This window comes from Passer domesticus, chromosome 3, assembly GCF_036417665.1.
Source record: "Passer domesticus isolate bPasDom1 chromosome 3, bPasDom1.hap1, whole genome shotgun sequence".
Lineage (NCBI taxonomy): Eukaryota > Metazoa > Chordata > Aves > Passeriformes > Passeridae > Passer > Passer domesticus.
Window position 1 is genome coordinate 60897707 of NC_087476.1, and position 17795 is coordinate 60915501.

General features: G+C 40.7%; 1 protein-coding gene across 4 annotated transcripts in view; it reads left to right on the plus strand.

The window, feature by feature from the left end:
• ARID1B (AT-rich interaction domain 1B) overlaps positions 1-17795 on the plus strand; it is a 323681-nt gene that overhangs the window by 298497 nt on the left and 7389 nt on the right. For all 4 annotated transcript variants that reach the window (XM_064413401.1, XM_064413402.1, XM_064413404.1 and 1 more), the window contains 5 exons: positions 1668-1872; positions 9321-9459; positions 10502-10674; positions 12295-12445; positions 14988-15084. In XM_064413401.1, coding sequence (XP_064269471.1) covers positions 1668-1872; positions 9321-9459; positions 10502-10674; positions 12295-12445; positions 14988-15084 — 765 coding nt within the window. The remainder of the gene's footprint in view (positions 1-1667; positions 1873-9320; positions 9460-10501; positions 10675-12294; positions 12446-14987; positions 15085-17795) is intronic.

The following is a 17795-nucleotide window of genomic DNA, read 5'->3' on the forward strand; positions in this document are numbered from 1 at the left end:
GCTGGTGTGCCCACATGAATGGTCACTATATTTATCTGTTTAGAGCTACTCAGAGGTGCAGAGTTTTGCTTGCTGAGTTTTATTTAAATGCATCTGTGTGATGCCCTCCTGAAAAGCTGTTGCTCCAGCTGCTGCACTCCACATCTCGTGACTCTGCCCAGGGAGTGGCAGGGAGCAGAGCTGTGCAGCAGTGGTGCACATTCCCTGTCTGAGGAGCTGCCATTGATGGGGTCCCAACAGGAACAGACCAGCTGCTGGCAGTCTTCCTTTAAATGCCAATATACTGGGCATTTAGGCATGAACGTTTCTGTTTGCATTATGCAATGTGTTCATTACGCACCACTTAGCCGTAAGCCAGTAGGCACAAAGAGCTGTGTAACTGGATTTCAGGCCTCAACAAGGGCATTTAATGAAAATCTGGTCTCCTTTAACTCCTGGGTTCTTGCAGGATGTACCAGAGAAATAAAAACACTCAGCATAGCCATGCCAACCTGCTTGCTGTTAATGCCATCCTTGAAAGGTCTTTGCTGACTGGCAGCAGTTACAGTGTTGTTAAACACTGAGAGAAACTTAAAAAAATGTTTTCTTTGCTGGCACACAGACTAAGGAATAGTATAGCTAATGATAATCTTTCTAGCTATACAAGTTAAGTTGGAGTCATTAAAATATCAGGCCTTAGGGCAAGCAGCAGACATCATGGAATCAGAATTGCTACCCAGAAAAATTGAGATTTCTCAGATCTTTAAAGCCAATTTATTTTGGTGCTGACCCTGCTCTTTGGATCATACCTAGAAATTGCCTAACTGGTTGAATGAACGTAAAGGCATCAGGTGTTAGAGCAAAAGCAGTGGCTGCTACGGGTGGTGCAGCCGAGTGAGTCAGTGGCATCAGCCAGGATGACAAATGAACTTTGCTATTATTACAGATCAGCTGTGTTTGAGGAACTCATGAGCAGAGTCTTTCAATATTCTTAGCCTTACACTGCAAACAAGACTCACAGTGGAGTGGTGCAGTCAGCATTGTAATACAGAATATTGCTGCACTAGCCGTGAGTGTTTGAAGTCTGCCTTAATTAATTAAGGGGCCTGGCTTCACTCTGCCTCTCATCTAGCCAGAGGATCATTGATCTGTCCCTGCAAGATGCACTAAAGTGAAAGGAATTGAACCAGGAATTACAAGCTGAACTGTTTGACAGCTGGTGGCTATTTGGGAGAAAAATTTATTTTTCATATCAATGTTCAAACAAATTGCAGAATAACACTGTTAGTGCTTTCTAAATTATATTTTAGAAGCTGCTTTTTAATTAGAATGGGGTGGGTGTGGGTGGGTGTCAGGGAGGGAGAGAGTGAGCAGGAATTTGCTTGGAGATGGATTGCTAACTGAAGAGCATAGGCCCTGGAAGGGCGTAAGACATTTAAAGGATGCACCATGCAGAAGACTCCACAAGCAAAGCTTTTTATGTAGCTATCAGCAGGTTCCTTAATGGCTTTATAACTGTAAATGCTGTCTGTGCATTACTGCGTGTGGGAGTAATGAGCATTAGTTAAAAGAGGAAAATAAAAAAAAGTAAACCAAGACATTAAGTGCTTTTTTTTTTCCTTTTTTGTTTCCTGACTTAAACAAAACACTTTGCTGCAAACCAATGATTCTGCCGTTTACTTTGCTAGGTTAATAAAAACAAGAAGTGGCGTGAGCTGGCAACCACCTTGAACGTTGGCACTTCGAGCAGCGCAGCCAGCTCCCTGAAAAAACAATACATTCAGTACCTGTTTGCCTTCGAGTGCAAGATTGAGCGAGGGGAGGAGCCCCCTCCAGAAGTCTTCAGCACTGGAGATACCAAGAAACAACCTAAGATTCAGCCGCCATCTCCTGGTAAGTGAAATAAACTGCAGCCTCTTACACAACCATTTTTTGAATGCAAGGCATACTAGGTTGTTGCACCCTATATCTTTATAAGCACGTCTTGATAATGCTGTAAAAAAAAAAGGATAAACCTGCTGTTGGAATCTTCGTTCTCAGACTTGGAGCCAGCTCCTGAGTCAAATCAGAGTTAATTCTGAAGGGCCACCACAGCTGTGTGTCTGGTTTGTCCTTCCTCAGTCCAGCATATAAAGGCTCTGGTACCTGCACTTACCTTGCTGTGTCTGAAGCTGCTTTTCAACACAACTGTTGATCAGCAAGGCTTCATTTGGAGCAGGATGGCAGATGCTGGACTGATCGGCGTGTCTCAGATGGTTGCTCTGATGCAGCTCGTGCTCAATGTGTGGCAGATGGAGGGCTGAGAGTACAGTGTGTCCTCACTGCCAGACATCCTAGTTTGGAGGCACGCTCTCTGTTCTTTTGTTGCTAATCCTGTGTGTCAGGTAAGCCGTTAGGATCGCTGGTTTTATCCTCTCATCTGAAAAATTGGAACTGGGATTACTTTATTTTGGCTGTTCTTTCTTGCATTTATGGTGTGGCGTAAATGAAAACCACTGTTTTCTTTCTAAATTCATGTCAATTAAGATACTCATGATTTAATAGTCACAGTTGATATTTAAGGCAGGACTATTCTTAAGTAGAATCATTTTAAGTAGCTAGGAAGAGTCATAGCATTAGTCTAGCTGTTGACTTCTGGACTACCTATGGAAGAGTCAAAAAAACCTTTAATTATTTTGGATTATTCCTTTTTTTACTAGTTTTTCTGACCAACAACATAATTTGACAAAATTTGCAAAGTACTGCCACAGTTACTTATTAGGCAGACCACCGTCACTTATTGCCAAGAGAACATAATTTCTGGAATGTTTGCAGGAGTTTCCTGCAGTAGAACAGAGTTTTAGGAAAATATTAATTCACTTAATTTCTGTTAGTACAGTTCACTGGCTGAAAATGGGAAGTGGAGAGTCAGAGATCCAGCCAAGCCCTGGAGACAGTTTGCAATTGCATGACTTCAGTACCCTATCAGGACGCTAGAAAATTGCAAAGACCTTTATAATCATATAATAAAGTTCTGGCCTTTCCAAGATTATCTCTTACAATAGTGCTTTCTCAGTACAGAAAAAGATAACAGTGATAAGGTTCAAATCTTTCTCAGCCTGTTTTATTCAGTGTAAGGATTTGAGGGAGTGTTTCGTTAAAATCTTCCTAAGCACATCGCTTTGTCATAGCTTAAAATATTTCCTCCACCTTGTTAAAACTTAGGGTTATAAGGTACCCCAGTGGTGATTGTTTAATAGAGAGGAGATAAATTGTTTAATAGAGAGGAGATTAGGTTACTTTGCAATTCAAGATTAGAAGATAGAGAAAAACACTTGGTACTAGAAGTAAAGCCTATAGTCCAAATGTTTATCTGTCTGAAATAAGCACAGAGTGTCCTGATTGTGCACAGCTGCGAAAAATAATATATATTGGAGGTGCCCATCACCTCCTGAGAAGACTGGTAAGTGAAGCTGAAATGGTTAGGCTTGCTAAGGACAGTGAAGAATAAATTAATCCGTCTGTAAAAATGAGAGTATTACTCTTTGTTCTCTCCTCCCTTACCTTCTCTCTCCAGTACTGCTCTCAGTAGTTGGTTTGGAAATGATCACCATAAATCAACTGAATTTTGAGATGAAGAATTGCTATTTAAATAAGTAAACATGAAACAAAGGAATGGAAATGTCAGACGTACCACTTTACAGGGTCCTTTTGCATCACGATGCTATGAATGAAAATGGCAAAGTCCAAGTTTAAATTTATCATAACATTCAAGCAAGCTGTCTTTGAGGAGAACTGAAACTATTTTTCTAAAATAAAAACACAGCAGGACATAGAGACTAGAAAAGGGGGAAGCAAGCAAGGATCTCAAGGTTTGTTTTGTTGGAGAGAAAAGAGCTCGTGTCACTGAATGGGACTGCACTTCTGTACAGAGAAAGGCTTTCCCAGTGTGTATCAGCTTTAGTACATGAAATCCCGCTGAGGTATAGATGCCTCAGAGAGTACAAGCCTGTTCTCTTTAATAGTCAGCTTTTTTTCTCGTTCCTTTTCCTTCAGTATATACCAACATTAACATTTTAGAGGCACAAAGGAAGCAGAGTTGTAGACATACTTTAGATAATCTGTCACTCTTTGGCATTCAGAGGGAACAGGAGCCCAATACAACAAGAAACAGTAGCCTCCCAAGGTCCTTACTTTAACCATTAGCCACTCTTGTGCAGTTAGCTCAGTGTAGGCAGAGCCACTTAGAAGCCAAATCTATTTGCAGAGAACTAGTTACAGTATTAGGGCTGAAGTTAATCTGACAGGAAAGCAGAGGAACTTGTCTCAGAGGGGAAGGTGCTGTATTTTGTCCAGTTCTAACAAGCTGATGCTATGAAACAAGTCTTGAAATTTTAAAAGTCAGCTGATCTTCATAAAACTTTTGAAATTAAATATTTCAATTGCTCATAAGAATACATCAGGACTGGCAGCCTTTATGGTACAGAGAAGGATTCAGTTTGAATGTCATCGTAGTTTCCAGGTGGGTGGTTCTGCAAGGTGGGAGCAGGCTGAAGTGCAGCTTAGAGCAAATCCGTTCTTGCAGATATCTCACATCCAAGGGGTGGTTGTGTGACTGCCTCACAGATGACCTTTAGAATGCAGGCATAGAGGGAGTGCTAGGGAGCACAGTGAGACAGCCACGGCGAGGAAATTCAAATGGAGGAGCTCGGACAAGAGAAGGATGTGATGCGTAAGTCAAATTTATGGGACTGCCAGATGGTGATCTGGGATCACGTTTGTCCATTTGCTTGTAGCACTACATTCGGGATTCTCCCATCACTTCTGTTTTTTACATTCTTAGTAAGGTATGTGGTACATAAAGGAGTGAATAATTTAGGGGGCAATTCACAATAGTGTCAGCAATTATAAGAAGTTCAAAAAGGGAGTGAGAGTAGAGCAGCAAAGTGACAGACTGGTTGGCCTTGATCGGCAGAGATTTGCACAGTAGCCAAGGTGTTAGGGTTAGGATTAGGTGCTCATTTTAATTGTTCTTACTTCATACCACTGTCAGAGCCTCTTCTGCTGTTTCATAAAGCTCCTGGGGAGGGGGCCTGGATGTTTTAGTGTGCCTTGCACTGCTCTGAGGCTGTGCAGGTTGGTGACGTATTTGTGGTAGGCTGAGGCCTTCGTGTCAGCTTAAATCTGCCTGGGTTAGGTAATACCATCAGCAGTGAAGGCCAGCAGCAAATACCTAATGACAGACTAACTGTTGGGGGATCCCCAGTGGCCTTCTGTCCTGATCACTGGGTCTGTGCCAAGGGCCGTGTCACCTGCTGATGACTTTTGCTGCATAAAAACTCCCCTGGATAGAGAGGCATTGTAGGTCTTCCTTCTTTCCAGGAGCAGGTGCAAAGACAAAATGCTTTTCCTGTCATGTGTGTTTGATAGTTTTGACCAAAATGCTCACAAATAATGTGGCAAGTTGTAAACTGAGAAGAATTCTGGGCACCATTGCTGGAAGCACTAAAGGATGCTGGAGAAAAAATTCCAGAGGAGCATCAGCATGAAGGAGTTACCTTCCATTGCTGTACTCTGGCACTCTGAATTCTTAGTTGCAATGTGTAGTTATGTGTGCACAGCTCTCAAAATAACAGACTCAGAGTTTATCCTGTGCTGAATGAACAGGATGGCCAGTGTGGTCCAGCTGAGGATGCTTGTGAGTAACAGCAGCTGGCCCTGATGTCAACAGAGATTTCATTAAAGCAAACCTGGAAAACTCGTACTCTTGTGCTGGAAAGAGGGAGCGAGAAGGCACCAGGAGTGTGTTGCCTGCGTTTCCTTGGCAGCAGAGAAAGGCGACTTGGGGAGGGGGGGGGGTGGGGGACACGGCACGGCAGGACACAGCCATTCAGTGAGCGTCTGTAACCAAAGCCATCCGTCTGTGCTGGCGGGTGGCTGACTGAAGTGCTATTATTAGCAGGCAGGTGATGTCATGGAGCGTGTCATGAGGCCGGCCAGGGAATCCCCACTGAAGATGGATGGGCCAGGGGCTGGGAGGGGCGGCTGGGGGACAGGCGGAGGTGGCCCTGTGCCTGCATCCACGCCTGCCCGCCCGGGGCCCGCAGCGGCCAGCGGCCCCGGCCCAGCCTGGCTGGGGCACCGGGCTCGTGCTGTGTGAATTATCGTCCCAGCGTGGCGGCTGGCTGTTCGCTCTGAAGGATGGGAATGTACTTAACCTTCAGTAACCTTTCCATTGTTTACTTTAGAGTATACATTTGTAGCTTCTGGCAAAAGGTAGGGGTATCCTAGAGAGCATGTCAGGCCTCACATTAATGGAGTTTCAAGAGGTTTCATTCTTCTTTCCTTTTTTTTTTTTCAGCTGCATATTTCTTCTCTGATAAATAAAGGGTCTTTCCTGAAAACAGTACTTACTGTCATGCAGGCTTTGCAAGGCAGAAGGCATTCCACTACCAGAATTCCATGCTGCAGAGAATAATGCATGCTATCTTGTGTTATTAACACATTTCCACAGCAAAGTGTGGAAGATCTCACCTTCTCACTGACCAGAATGTCAATTGTATTTAAGTTTTGATGCATTTTCTGTTGTGAAAAGCAAATTCTTACAAATCTGCTATGGTACCTGAAAGATGATTATTGCTTAGATGTGAATGTGAGAGGAGGAATTCAGTAGCTATGAACCCACAGGTGTTTTTCCTGGACATCCCCAAGATAGCTGCAGAATCATGTAAACAGAGATTGCTTTTCCTAAAAGAACATTGTTGTTTGTCTTTCTTCTTAGAGCTTGGTTTAATACTGAAGCACTCTAAAAGATACTGTTTTATCTTTCACAATGTCCACAATCAAAATTAAGCATCTAACATAATAAAATCCCTGCAAAAATAGATGTAAAAATTTCAGAGTGCAGCCCAGTAAATGTAAAATTTAAGGTGAAATAGGAAATACAGGCTCTTCTCAGTAGATCGAGTCCTAATCCAGAGATTGAAACACTTGGAGTTCCTATTCTCTAGAAGTGTCCCTAACCCAGTGGAGGTCAGGGGCAAAGTGTGTTAACAAAGCAGTACCAGAAATCTTGACAACATTTGCCTTCCATTTTTTCAGTTGTATATAGATATATAGATTGAGGAAAAATAACCAACCTTGTAATCACCACCCTGAAGATAGAAAATGGACTTGTAGCATCTCAGTTGGGTATTTTTTTTTAAAAACCATTCTTTATAGGAGGTGATATAAAACACATTGTTAGTAATAAATTTGCACTCCTGCAGTTTGTAAATACTGAAAAATCTTTTCCTTCTTTCTTTTAGATTTGCTAGAGATACGAATTAAGCTCTTGCTTAGGTAGGATAGGGAAAAGCTTAATTGCTTCTTAATAGCCCAGCATCAGAGAATATGCAGGGTTAGGCAATATCTGAATTTACAGTAAGTATATGTGTACACTAAGAAGTTTGCTTACATGTTTGTAATACAGCAGGATGGTATGTGACAATCTGTGGCATAACGCAGAAATGCTTTCAAGCTTTTTATAAGAATCTAGAATTGTGTTTAAAGCTCAAGGGCAGAAGAATGATCCTGACCTGCTTGGGGGTCATATATACAAAGAGTTCATTTTATGTGAATATGGTTGGTTTTTGTTTTATCATAGCACTAAACCTTTCAGCTAACTGTAGACTAATGTAACTAGTTGTTGCAAATGTTCTTGTTCCTGTATTAATGCAATCAAAGAGCTTTTCCTAACTTTTTTTTGAACCTCATTACTTTGTAAGCATAATTCAAAAATGCCTCAGAAAACTGAGGACAAGAACAATGTGGTTCACACAATGTGGATTTTACATATGCACTTGCGACTGAGACTGATTTCCAGATAGGGGAACATGTGTTACAGATATATATGAAACACATATATAAAAGGTGTTCTTCAGTTAAAAACAAGCTTTGCCTGTCAGGATGATGAGTGTTCTAGGATTCTGAGTCAATTATAGACTACTCTCTTTCATATACAGAAGAAAAACCCATACTGCTTGTTCCAATTTTCACTGTAACAGTAATTTATAAAGTTTTGTTAATTGGTTGTTGAACGTAGATAGGCAGGCACAATAAAACACTTACATGACAGTTCATAAAAATGAAGGACCTCTCAAGCCAAATCCATGTCCTACTCAGTGTGTTAGATTTGTGAATTTTTTCTGTTGGTAATTTTTTTCCAGTTGCATCTAAAGAATTGAATCCTGCAAGTTCTCCTTCCTTAGAATTTCTGCTGCAAGACCTGTCAGATCCAAGGCTTAGATGCTGTTACTAATCCTTACCACCTTCTAAATCATAAAACTGCTATGGAGAACTTTGGGCTCAGGGCATGTTTCTGTTCATTAGTCACATGAAAATAGTAGCTTTGGTGTCTGCTCTGGGAGACTGGTCTGGGTGTATTTTGCCATTAGCTTCACCATTACCAATATCTGATGTGTTAATTTAATGCCCTTACTGCTGCTCAGTCACATCAGAACACAGCAGTATAATGCTCTTCTACTTTTGTTACACCAAGAATATCAAGGTATTTACCTCCATTAATGAGGACACTAGTGCAGATACTCTTGCTTTCTGAGATCTTAACCAATAAGTTTTTGCAGATTAAACAGATTCTTTGCAGAATTGACCTGGTCTTGTTACATATACTTTACCATCTCTGACCCTAACATTTTGTTAAGATGCCCATTTCTATTTTTACAGTTCTTTTAAGACTGTTATCTGTAGCCTCCTGTTAAAATTCTACTTTCAGTTATTGTTTTCTTCTGATCCCAGATTGCCTTTTGCATTTCTTAAATACCATCTTTTGCCATGCAGTCTCAAAGATGACATGGGATTGCAGTGTGCTGCTAATCATTTGCTATGTTTCACCATGGAAATGTCTGCCTTTTAGTGCTAAATAAAACCATGAATTTATATTAATATAGCATTTTAAATTTATGATGAAAAGCTTCTGGCTGAAATACTTCTTATAAACGCATGTGTTGTGATAGTGATTATATGAGGAAGCTATGCCAAAGAACAACCTTCATTTACTCTGTTGTAAACTACAGACAATTAACTTTGTATCTCTGACCTCTGATTTAAATGATCCTTCATCTGGATGATTTCTACCCATGTTGCTTCAGGCAGCAGATTAAATTCATGGTTCTGGGAGAGATGATGGCTATTACTACACAGCATATCCTGATCTCAGAGGATTTTGGGGAAGGTATAAAGTACTGAGATGTATTAAGGTATACACAGGCTTCTGGAGGAAATAACCATTTTTTTCCCTTGATGATTATTATTTCACAGGAATTTGGCTGCTACCTTTTCATAATTACTTTTTTTTTTTCCAGCTAATTCTGGTTCCTTGCAAGGCCCACAGACTCCACAGTCCACTGGTAGTAATTCCATGACAGAAGTGCCAGGCGATTTGAAGCCCCCAACACCAGCATCCACACCTCATGGACAGATGACACCTATGCAGGGTGGCAGGTATGAAAAGGGCTTTGCATCGTTTTTTTTATTGCTCTAGTTCTACAACAGTTTAATCTGGTATTTCCTAACTGCTTTGGCACTCGTAGGATTTTGTGGTAAACCAGTCAGAGCCTGAAAAGTGGCAGAAAAGTATTTATTTTTGAAGGAGAGAGAGGGAAAGGGAGGAGGAAGTAGAGAGAGGTCCACTAGCTTTCTAAACACCAGAGAAGGATCAGACAAGCATCAGTGCAAAGAGGTGCATGTCAGTAGTGGGGAGGAAGGCAGAACCCAACAGCACCTACTTAGAACCACAACCTTCCTCTCCTCACTTACCCTGTACACCTCTGGTCAACAGATCCAGTCATGCTCAGGAAGGAGAGATGTGTGGTTTAAAGGTGTTACTGGAATTAAAATTGTGAAAAGCATATACAATAAGAGTGGCTGAGATAGCAGAGGGTTCAACTGGATGGACCAAGAGATCCCTTTCAGTCCTGTGTTCTGTAGGTCTCACAGACTGGCTTAATCTGAAGTGAAGCTGTCTCACCATTCATTAAGGAGCTTTAGTTCTCTGAAGTCCAGCAAAACAGTTTTTTATGACTTCAGCAGGAACATGACTGAGCTCTGAACTGTGTGCAGAGCCACTCCAAACTTAATTTACTTTGGTTCTTTTTTCTCCATCTGTAATGTTGCAGAAAGGATGGCAAGAACCTTCTTTAGTCATCTTAATTCAGATTGAGTTTTCTAGGTAAAAAAGAACAAAACAGCTTAGTGAAATTTCAGGAAGGTTTAGACTTCTATATGAGTAATAGGAATGCACAAATAATAGAATTAGATTAAAAACTATGATCTCTAAGGTAAGCAGACAAAGAATCTTGAGGAGAAAGTGGGTAGATTCTTTTAAATGATTGTCCATTGTGAAAATCTTTGCACCTTCTTTGGATGCATCCTGCACTGATCACTGGCACAGCATGGTGAGCTAATTGTATTGTAGTCTAGGCTGTTTTCACAGTTCTTACGAATACAGGATGATGTTAATGTTTCTTTCTTCTTAATCTGCTAGGAACAGCGCCGTCAGTGTGCATGATCCCTTTTCTGATGTGAGTGATTCAGCGTTCCCAAAGCGAAACTCCATGACGCCAAATGCACCATACCAGCAGGGAATAAACATGCCAGATATGATGGGAAGGATGCCATACGAGCCGAATAAAGATCCTTTCGGTGGAATGAGAAAAGGTATTTTGTTTCTGGGAGCTTACGTGTTCTTCCCCGTGTCTTATGTAATCAAGATTGTGTAGTCAGAATGAGCTTTTTCACTTTGGTGATTTTGCCGTTAGTGTCCTTGTAGCAAAAAGAGAGGTGCAGTGCAGTTGAGTTTCTGATCTGGTCATATTTTCCCCACTCAGAGTCATGCCCATTATTTTGGAATTAACAGAATCCTAAACATGTTTGTAGGAATAAATTTTGGGAAATGGCATAAATCATAGGGTTAGAATTTATATTTCTTGGGGTTGGTAAGGTACTCTGCAAATCAAGTGCTGGACTTCACTGTTAGAATGTGAAGTGGTGAAGCAACATGCCTGGTTGTAGTAGGACTGGTCTGGGAATTCACTGTGTGAAACTGAGCAAGCCTCCTAATGCTCTCTGTCTCCGTTTACATATTTCTCAGAATAGTAAAGCTAACTTTTTTCTTACTTGTGCAGTCCCTGACAAAAGGTGATAAACACACTCTGAATTTGTTTATTTTTAAAAAGCAGTGTCAGTCAATGTTAAAATTAATGTCAACATTGACTCTGGTCCTTTTGGATACTTAACCTACAGCTTGTTTTGTGGATATTGTAAAAAGATTTTAACATTAATCAATCTCGCATGCATCAGGTATAGGAAAGTAGGAGCAAAGAACACAGGCAGGGCTCACAATGGCTGTAAAGAGAAGAGCAGGTGGAGGAAATGAAGTGTAAATTAAAACTGAGCAAAAGGGAGATATGGCAAGAAGAGGCCCTGAAACTGAGGAAAGAGAGGTGTGATGAAGTGGGGAGATGCTTTAAAAGAGGTAGTTAATTGGATGTGATTTTTTTTTAAAGCCTTTCCTTTAAATCCTTTTGCCTGGACTGTGGACACTAACGTATAACACAGTTGAAGGAAGGGAAAACACTCTCTCCTTTAGATTCACTTTAGGTTTTATATCCATATGAGATTAAGTGGGTGTATTATACTTTCTCATACATTTCACTTCATTCTGTCAAAACAAAAATATCTCTGTTCAGTATCTACTAGGAGGGACTGAAGGCTAGAGTCTCTTCTATTTGCTTGGTGATTTATATTTGATAATAGTGCCTTTTCTTGGACCCATAGAATATGCCCATCCTACCTGAGAAGCTACATTAGGATCCAGTATCCTTTCCATAACAACATTATTGTATATGTGTGTATGAGGGTTTTATGGCAGGAAATAAAAGCTTGATTCTGACAGCTTTGTAGTTCAAACTAGCAGATTTGCTTTCATGTGTTTTGTGGGGCTTATGTTTGTGTTCATTTTTAGCATTGTTTTCAGTGAAAAGAACAAGAGTAAGTTCATCTTCGGCTGTGAAAACCAGAGGGAAGCAGCTGCCTCGTGCCTGATAGCTCAGTTCCATAGGAGATTTTTTTCCTCACTTGCTCCTTAATATTATACCCCTCATCTTGGTAGTGGTGGTGCTTCATGTGTTCTCATTAGACCCCAGAGAGCTTGTTAGACACCTGCTAATTCTCCTTGGCAGTGTTAGGGATCTGAACATTCTCCTAAAATATATCAGTGAAAAGAAAGAGAACTTCAAACACCCAGATTAATAAATTTAATTTCACTGACTGTTGCAGTGCCTGGAAGCAATGAGCCTTTCATGACCCCTGGACAAATGCCTAACAGTGGAATACAAGATATGTATAACCAGAGTCCATCTGGAGCAATGTCCAACATGAGCATGAGTCAGCGACAGCAGTTCTCTTATGGAAGTGGCTATGACAGGAGGTGAGTCAATCTTCAGGAAAAAGCAAAGCCCATTAGTGAAAATGATCCTCTCTCTTCCCTTTTCATTTTCCCATTCCACCTTGCAGAGAACATAGCAGCCTACATTTCCTACAGCATCTTACTAAATCACTGGGAGTCAAACCACTGGTAATGACTGAGTCTAGCTGTTCACAGAAATTAATAAGGAGGAATTGTCACACCTTAGAAATCACTCAGGCTGCAGCAGATCAGCTCGTGGGTGTCTTTGACAGCTGCCTTCAGCTGGCAGCTGGGCTGGGCTGTGATAGCATAAAGTAGCACTTGAGTTGGTCTCCTGGTCGTGTTTTCACCTAAACAGTTGCTGGCTGGCTTTTAATGAAAAACAAAATGCACAGTCTAAATGTGTCTGATTTGTGGTATGTGAGTGAATTGCCTTTGGAGAGTGTGGAGTCTGTTGTCAGAGCTGTAGCAGCATCAGTCTTGCTGTGTGTCCAACAGGATTCTCCTAAGTTTGTCCTTCAGTGAAGTACATGAAATAAATTTGGTCATATTTTGTTTATCTGGGGAAAGGCTTTGGAAACAAAAAGTGGTAAAATCACTGATGTCTAAGCATTGGTAGAGCAAACAGAATGTTCTGGGAATGTTTGGATTATATTAAGTATTCTGGCAGATTTTGCTGCTCTGGCCATACTCCTGCTTTTACTTTCAGTAGGCTATGTACTTAGCTTCTCTTTTCCTGATGGTAGACAGAGCAGTGCAGTGTGGGTCTTCAAAGTGTAAGGGCAAAGTAGTTTTCAGTCAGTAGTTTTAAATAGTAGATGTGTCAAGTAAAACAAATACCATCATGCTGTTCAGTAGGTCACATTGCTGGGGAGTTGGTGAGATTAAGGGCTCCAGTGGAAGGTGTTAAGTCAAGAGAATGTTTCCTTCAAAGGGCGTGATTTATTTTATTAGGTTGACAGTTTTGGAAAAGAAAATACTTTTTACAGAATGAGGTTTCTTTTGTCATTTTTTAGGTCAGATCATGGGCTGGGTACTGAAGTCAGTATGGTACCACCTGGTCAGGGCAACATGGTGCCTTCAAACAGTGGCCCAAGCATGTACTCTCCTAATTGTTACCCTGGCCAGCAAAGGTGAACACTGATTTCTCTGTTTGCAGTACCCACAGTAACCAGCTAACAGCTGGCAGCCCCTGTGAGAGCACGCAGGCAGAGCATGTGGCTTCTTGGTGTGTTACATCTGTTTTGCTCTCTTGTTTAGGCTTTTACCATTGGTTCAGTTTCTTGCAGGGGAGCAGAGGCTCGTGTGAGTGACTTGACTTTCTGTAGTGGTAGTATCAGATATTAGAAAAGGAGTGTACATCCTATCTTGTGTGTCTGCTGCACAGCACAGGACTAGAACATAGTTTACAGGCCCACGTTCTCCAGAGCAGCATTAAATGATACCACTTCTGAAGCTTCCACAATTTCACCTGGCTTGTGGTTATCCTGTGGCTAAAAAACTGAGCATTTAGAAAGTCTTCCCTTATGTATCATATATGGGTACCTTGCTGAATTTTGTCTTGCTGCATATCCTCTTGGACAGCTACAGACAAGGCCCCTCATTTACATTGTTCTTTTAGCTGGTATTAGGTAATTTCTCTCCATCCGTGTCATAATTTTAGGAGATACTGAATTGCTATTTCTTTCTTTCTGGTCATCTCTTCTTAAAAAAAAATTAGTTTTCTATGTTTGGAAAAATGAGGTCCCATTAGTTCTTTTAACATGTCAAGTTCCCAGTTCTCTGTTTCTGTACCTCTCCCTGATACATTACTTCTATAATTATCCTCTAATTGTTGATGTGTTCTCACTGATAGTGTACAGAGAGGAATTACTGACATATTAGCCTGCGATACAGTGCTATTTATCAGTCTTAATGCTTTCCAAGTACTTGATTTCAGCAACCTAAATTTCATTCATATGTGCTAAAAATACTGCACTGTAGTGCTCCTCAGAGGTCTTAAAGACCACAGGTAAGTTTCCAAGTGCAACACAACTTTGTCTCTTATTGTGTATGCTTCATTATGTAGCTTTAATTAAAAATTACACAAACATTACCAAAATTATGAGTACTGGTTTTACTCACTTTAAATTTATATATTCTTGAATAATCCAGAAAGTAGCTTGCTATTAGGCTGGCATTCTAAAACACAAGAATTTTTACCTGCAGCCTTTTAGCTCTACACCAGATACTTCCCCAGCAAGGATGGGCTTCCCATGTCTGCAGCTGCCTTTCTTACCTCTTTGCTGACCAAACCCTCTTCCCATTCCTGACTGCTCCCTCTACATCCCCCTGTTGTATCCTCATTGCTCCTCCTTTCTTTTATCTACTTTACCTCCTTCCTTCCACAACCAGCTCCAGCAGAGTTTACTACCTCAGGTCAGGACCATAACCAGATTGTACCTTCACCTTGTTTCCAGATGGCAGATACCTTTAAGGTGCAAGATTTTCAGAGGAATTTACTTTTCCTGGTGACTTGAAAACTCCAGCAGCTCTAAGTATTGATTTGAATGCTTTATTTTAGGCATGAACCATATGGGCAGCAGTATCCAGGACAAGGACCTCCCTCAGGACAGCCACCATATGGAGGACATCAACCTGGAATGTATCCACAGCAGCAGGTAGTAGAGGGGGAAATGGCTATCTCCATAACATTTGTTTAAAAAATTCACCCCAGGATTCTGTATACATGGAAAAATTCGTTTATACAGTGTATATCTTTTGGTACAGAGGAGCACTGTAATTCTGGTCAAAGTCACAGCCTGTATGGATAAGCAATATATGTGCAGCTGTAGGTAAATGTCTTCATTGCACTGGAAGAATGTAAATTCTAACAGATGTTCTGTGGCTTTGGATGTGCATCAAGTGATTGTCCCAAGTTAATAACCAGCAGACTGGGAAAGTATAAAGCATAGTTAAGTGAAGTGACAAATAGAAGTGAAGTAACAAGTGAAGGAACAAATAAAAAAGCTGTTTGGATGGCAGGTCCAAGGGCTTTAACTTAATGTCATGCAGCCAAGTGAACCCAACAGAGAACTGGAGCAAAGTAAAATGAGCAACACTCTCAATTATTTTCAGTGCTGTGCTGGGTCATATGAAATACCTATCTTTAATATAGATCAGAGCATATTCCAACATGATGTCTCTAGTAATAATATGGTACAAAAACATAGGAGAGAATGTTATTGGTGTTAAAAATAGTTTAAACGTTTGTACATTGCAGTCTCCCCAGCTCCTACAACTCAAAAATACAAATTATATTCATTAATAAATTTTTTTTTGTTACATGCATGATTAATACCTTGTGAGGAAAATCCCACATTAGAAGTCAATATCAAAACTCCACTGACTTCAACAGGATCAGTTTCATTCTGCATGTTATTAATTCAGTTCTAGTCATACAATACCTGAAGTTGGCTTCCAGAATAGAAAGCATTTCCTTATTATAAAAAAACTGAAATGTAAACTAGTTTTCAGCCAATTTCAGACAGTTCTTTTCAGTTTGGGATAGAGTTTTACTAGGAAATTGAGGTCAGGGGTTGGGAGTGCTGTGGGGAGAAACCAAAAGAGATCTTAGATTTCACTGTACTAAAAACATACATAAATTTAAATTTCAGAATTTTTTGCTTATCTCTTTGGTTCATAACATCTCAAAGACAGCATAATGGAAAAACTGTCTTGTTGTTTTTTTATGACGAGCATATGCTAGCAGTCTAGGTGATTTAGTGGGGGAATTGCAAAGATGTATAACAGAACAGTTTGTGATATTCCATGCTAATGTGTGCAGGGAATATGTTAACTACATGTTTGTTTAAGCGAGGAGACAGCTAGAATTGTAAAAATATATTTGGCCCTGTCCTTAGTGCTGTTTATATATTTTGTACAATGACTCTTGAATGCAAAATGCATTAATGCAGAAAAGCAGTGGAGAATGAAGGACAAGGATCCTGACCAGCCTCGGCCTCGCTCTCCCATCCCCTGGGGATTCCACTTCTTCATTTAGCTAAACATTCTGTTGCCAGTAGCTTATTTACAATTTCCTAAATCTTACTCTGTAGTGGTTCAGGAGGAATGTGAAAAATGACCCTTTCAAAGCATTATCTACAACCCTAAGGCTAGGGAATGACCTGCAAAGGAGGCGATTGCAGCATGAACCCCTGGGGCTAATAAAACACTCGGAGCCAGGTTTTCCAGTTCCTGTATGAATGCTTACATCCCAAGAGCTATCACGCAGCAGGTGCCCTGTGTTGGCAGCTTTTTGTCCACTGTGAGGTCTCAGAATTCCACATCTCAGTGGAGAGAGAAACATTGTGCAGTGTCAGTGTCCTGCTGAGCATGTCCACAGGAGGGAGGAGCTCAGGTGCATCACTGTCCTCTGCACTGGGGGCCACTGGGCACTGCATGTACCAGGGAGCTGGAGTGCTTTTAAAAAGGCTCATGCTTCATTCCCAAGTGTGAGCACTGAGTCACTGTGGCAAAACAAACACGACCTTCTTAGGTGTGGCTGCTGCCAAGTCATTTCTTAATGTATAAATTGGCCCCAAGGGTGGAATTCAGTACAGCAAGTAGTTCATATAAGGCTGGAAGTAGGTATGTCTCAGATAGCCAGAAAGCTCTATAGTAAGTTTAAAAAAAAATACTTTCATACAATACAGTAGTTGTGGTTTTATGTACACCAAAGTTGGAAGATGACTTTATGAATCCCAGAGCTGTTTTAACTTTCCCGTATTGAATACAGAGAGAATTTTATCTGATCTTAACTCTAGTACATTAGTATACATTGTAGAATGCTACTGAGTTTCCGGGGGAGCTGTAACTTTGAATTTGCCGTAGATCATATATTCAAAAATCACCCATTTAATTCACATTTTTTGCTTCAGAGCACTCACTGTGGTTTGAACTGTGGAACAAACTCCCACAGGAACTAAGGACCGCTGCAAACCTTAACACCTTCCCCTCAAAGAGCAACATGTCTTTTTTTTGTTCTGCCATCTTAAACATAAATACATTCAAGCTTGTATGGTTTAAAAACCACTCAGCTCTCCCCGAGGTAAAACAGCTTACCTCACACAACATTCCCCATTTGAGAGGGTGAGAAACAAAGAGGGAATAAACCATAGGTGGCAGCTGTTAGTTACATTGCTTAATTCATTACAGAACAGCAGGGTAAGAACCTGCATAAGCTAGAACAGAACGTTTGGATGTGACCATTTGCTGTAATAATCTCACAGTAAATTAAATGTGATTAGGATGATTTGGGAAGAGGATGGTTGCCCAAAGAGCACAATATTCCTTGGAATTACACAGACAAATGCAGCAGATTGTTTTCTCC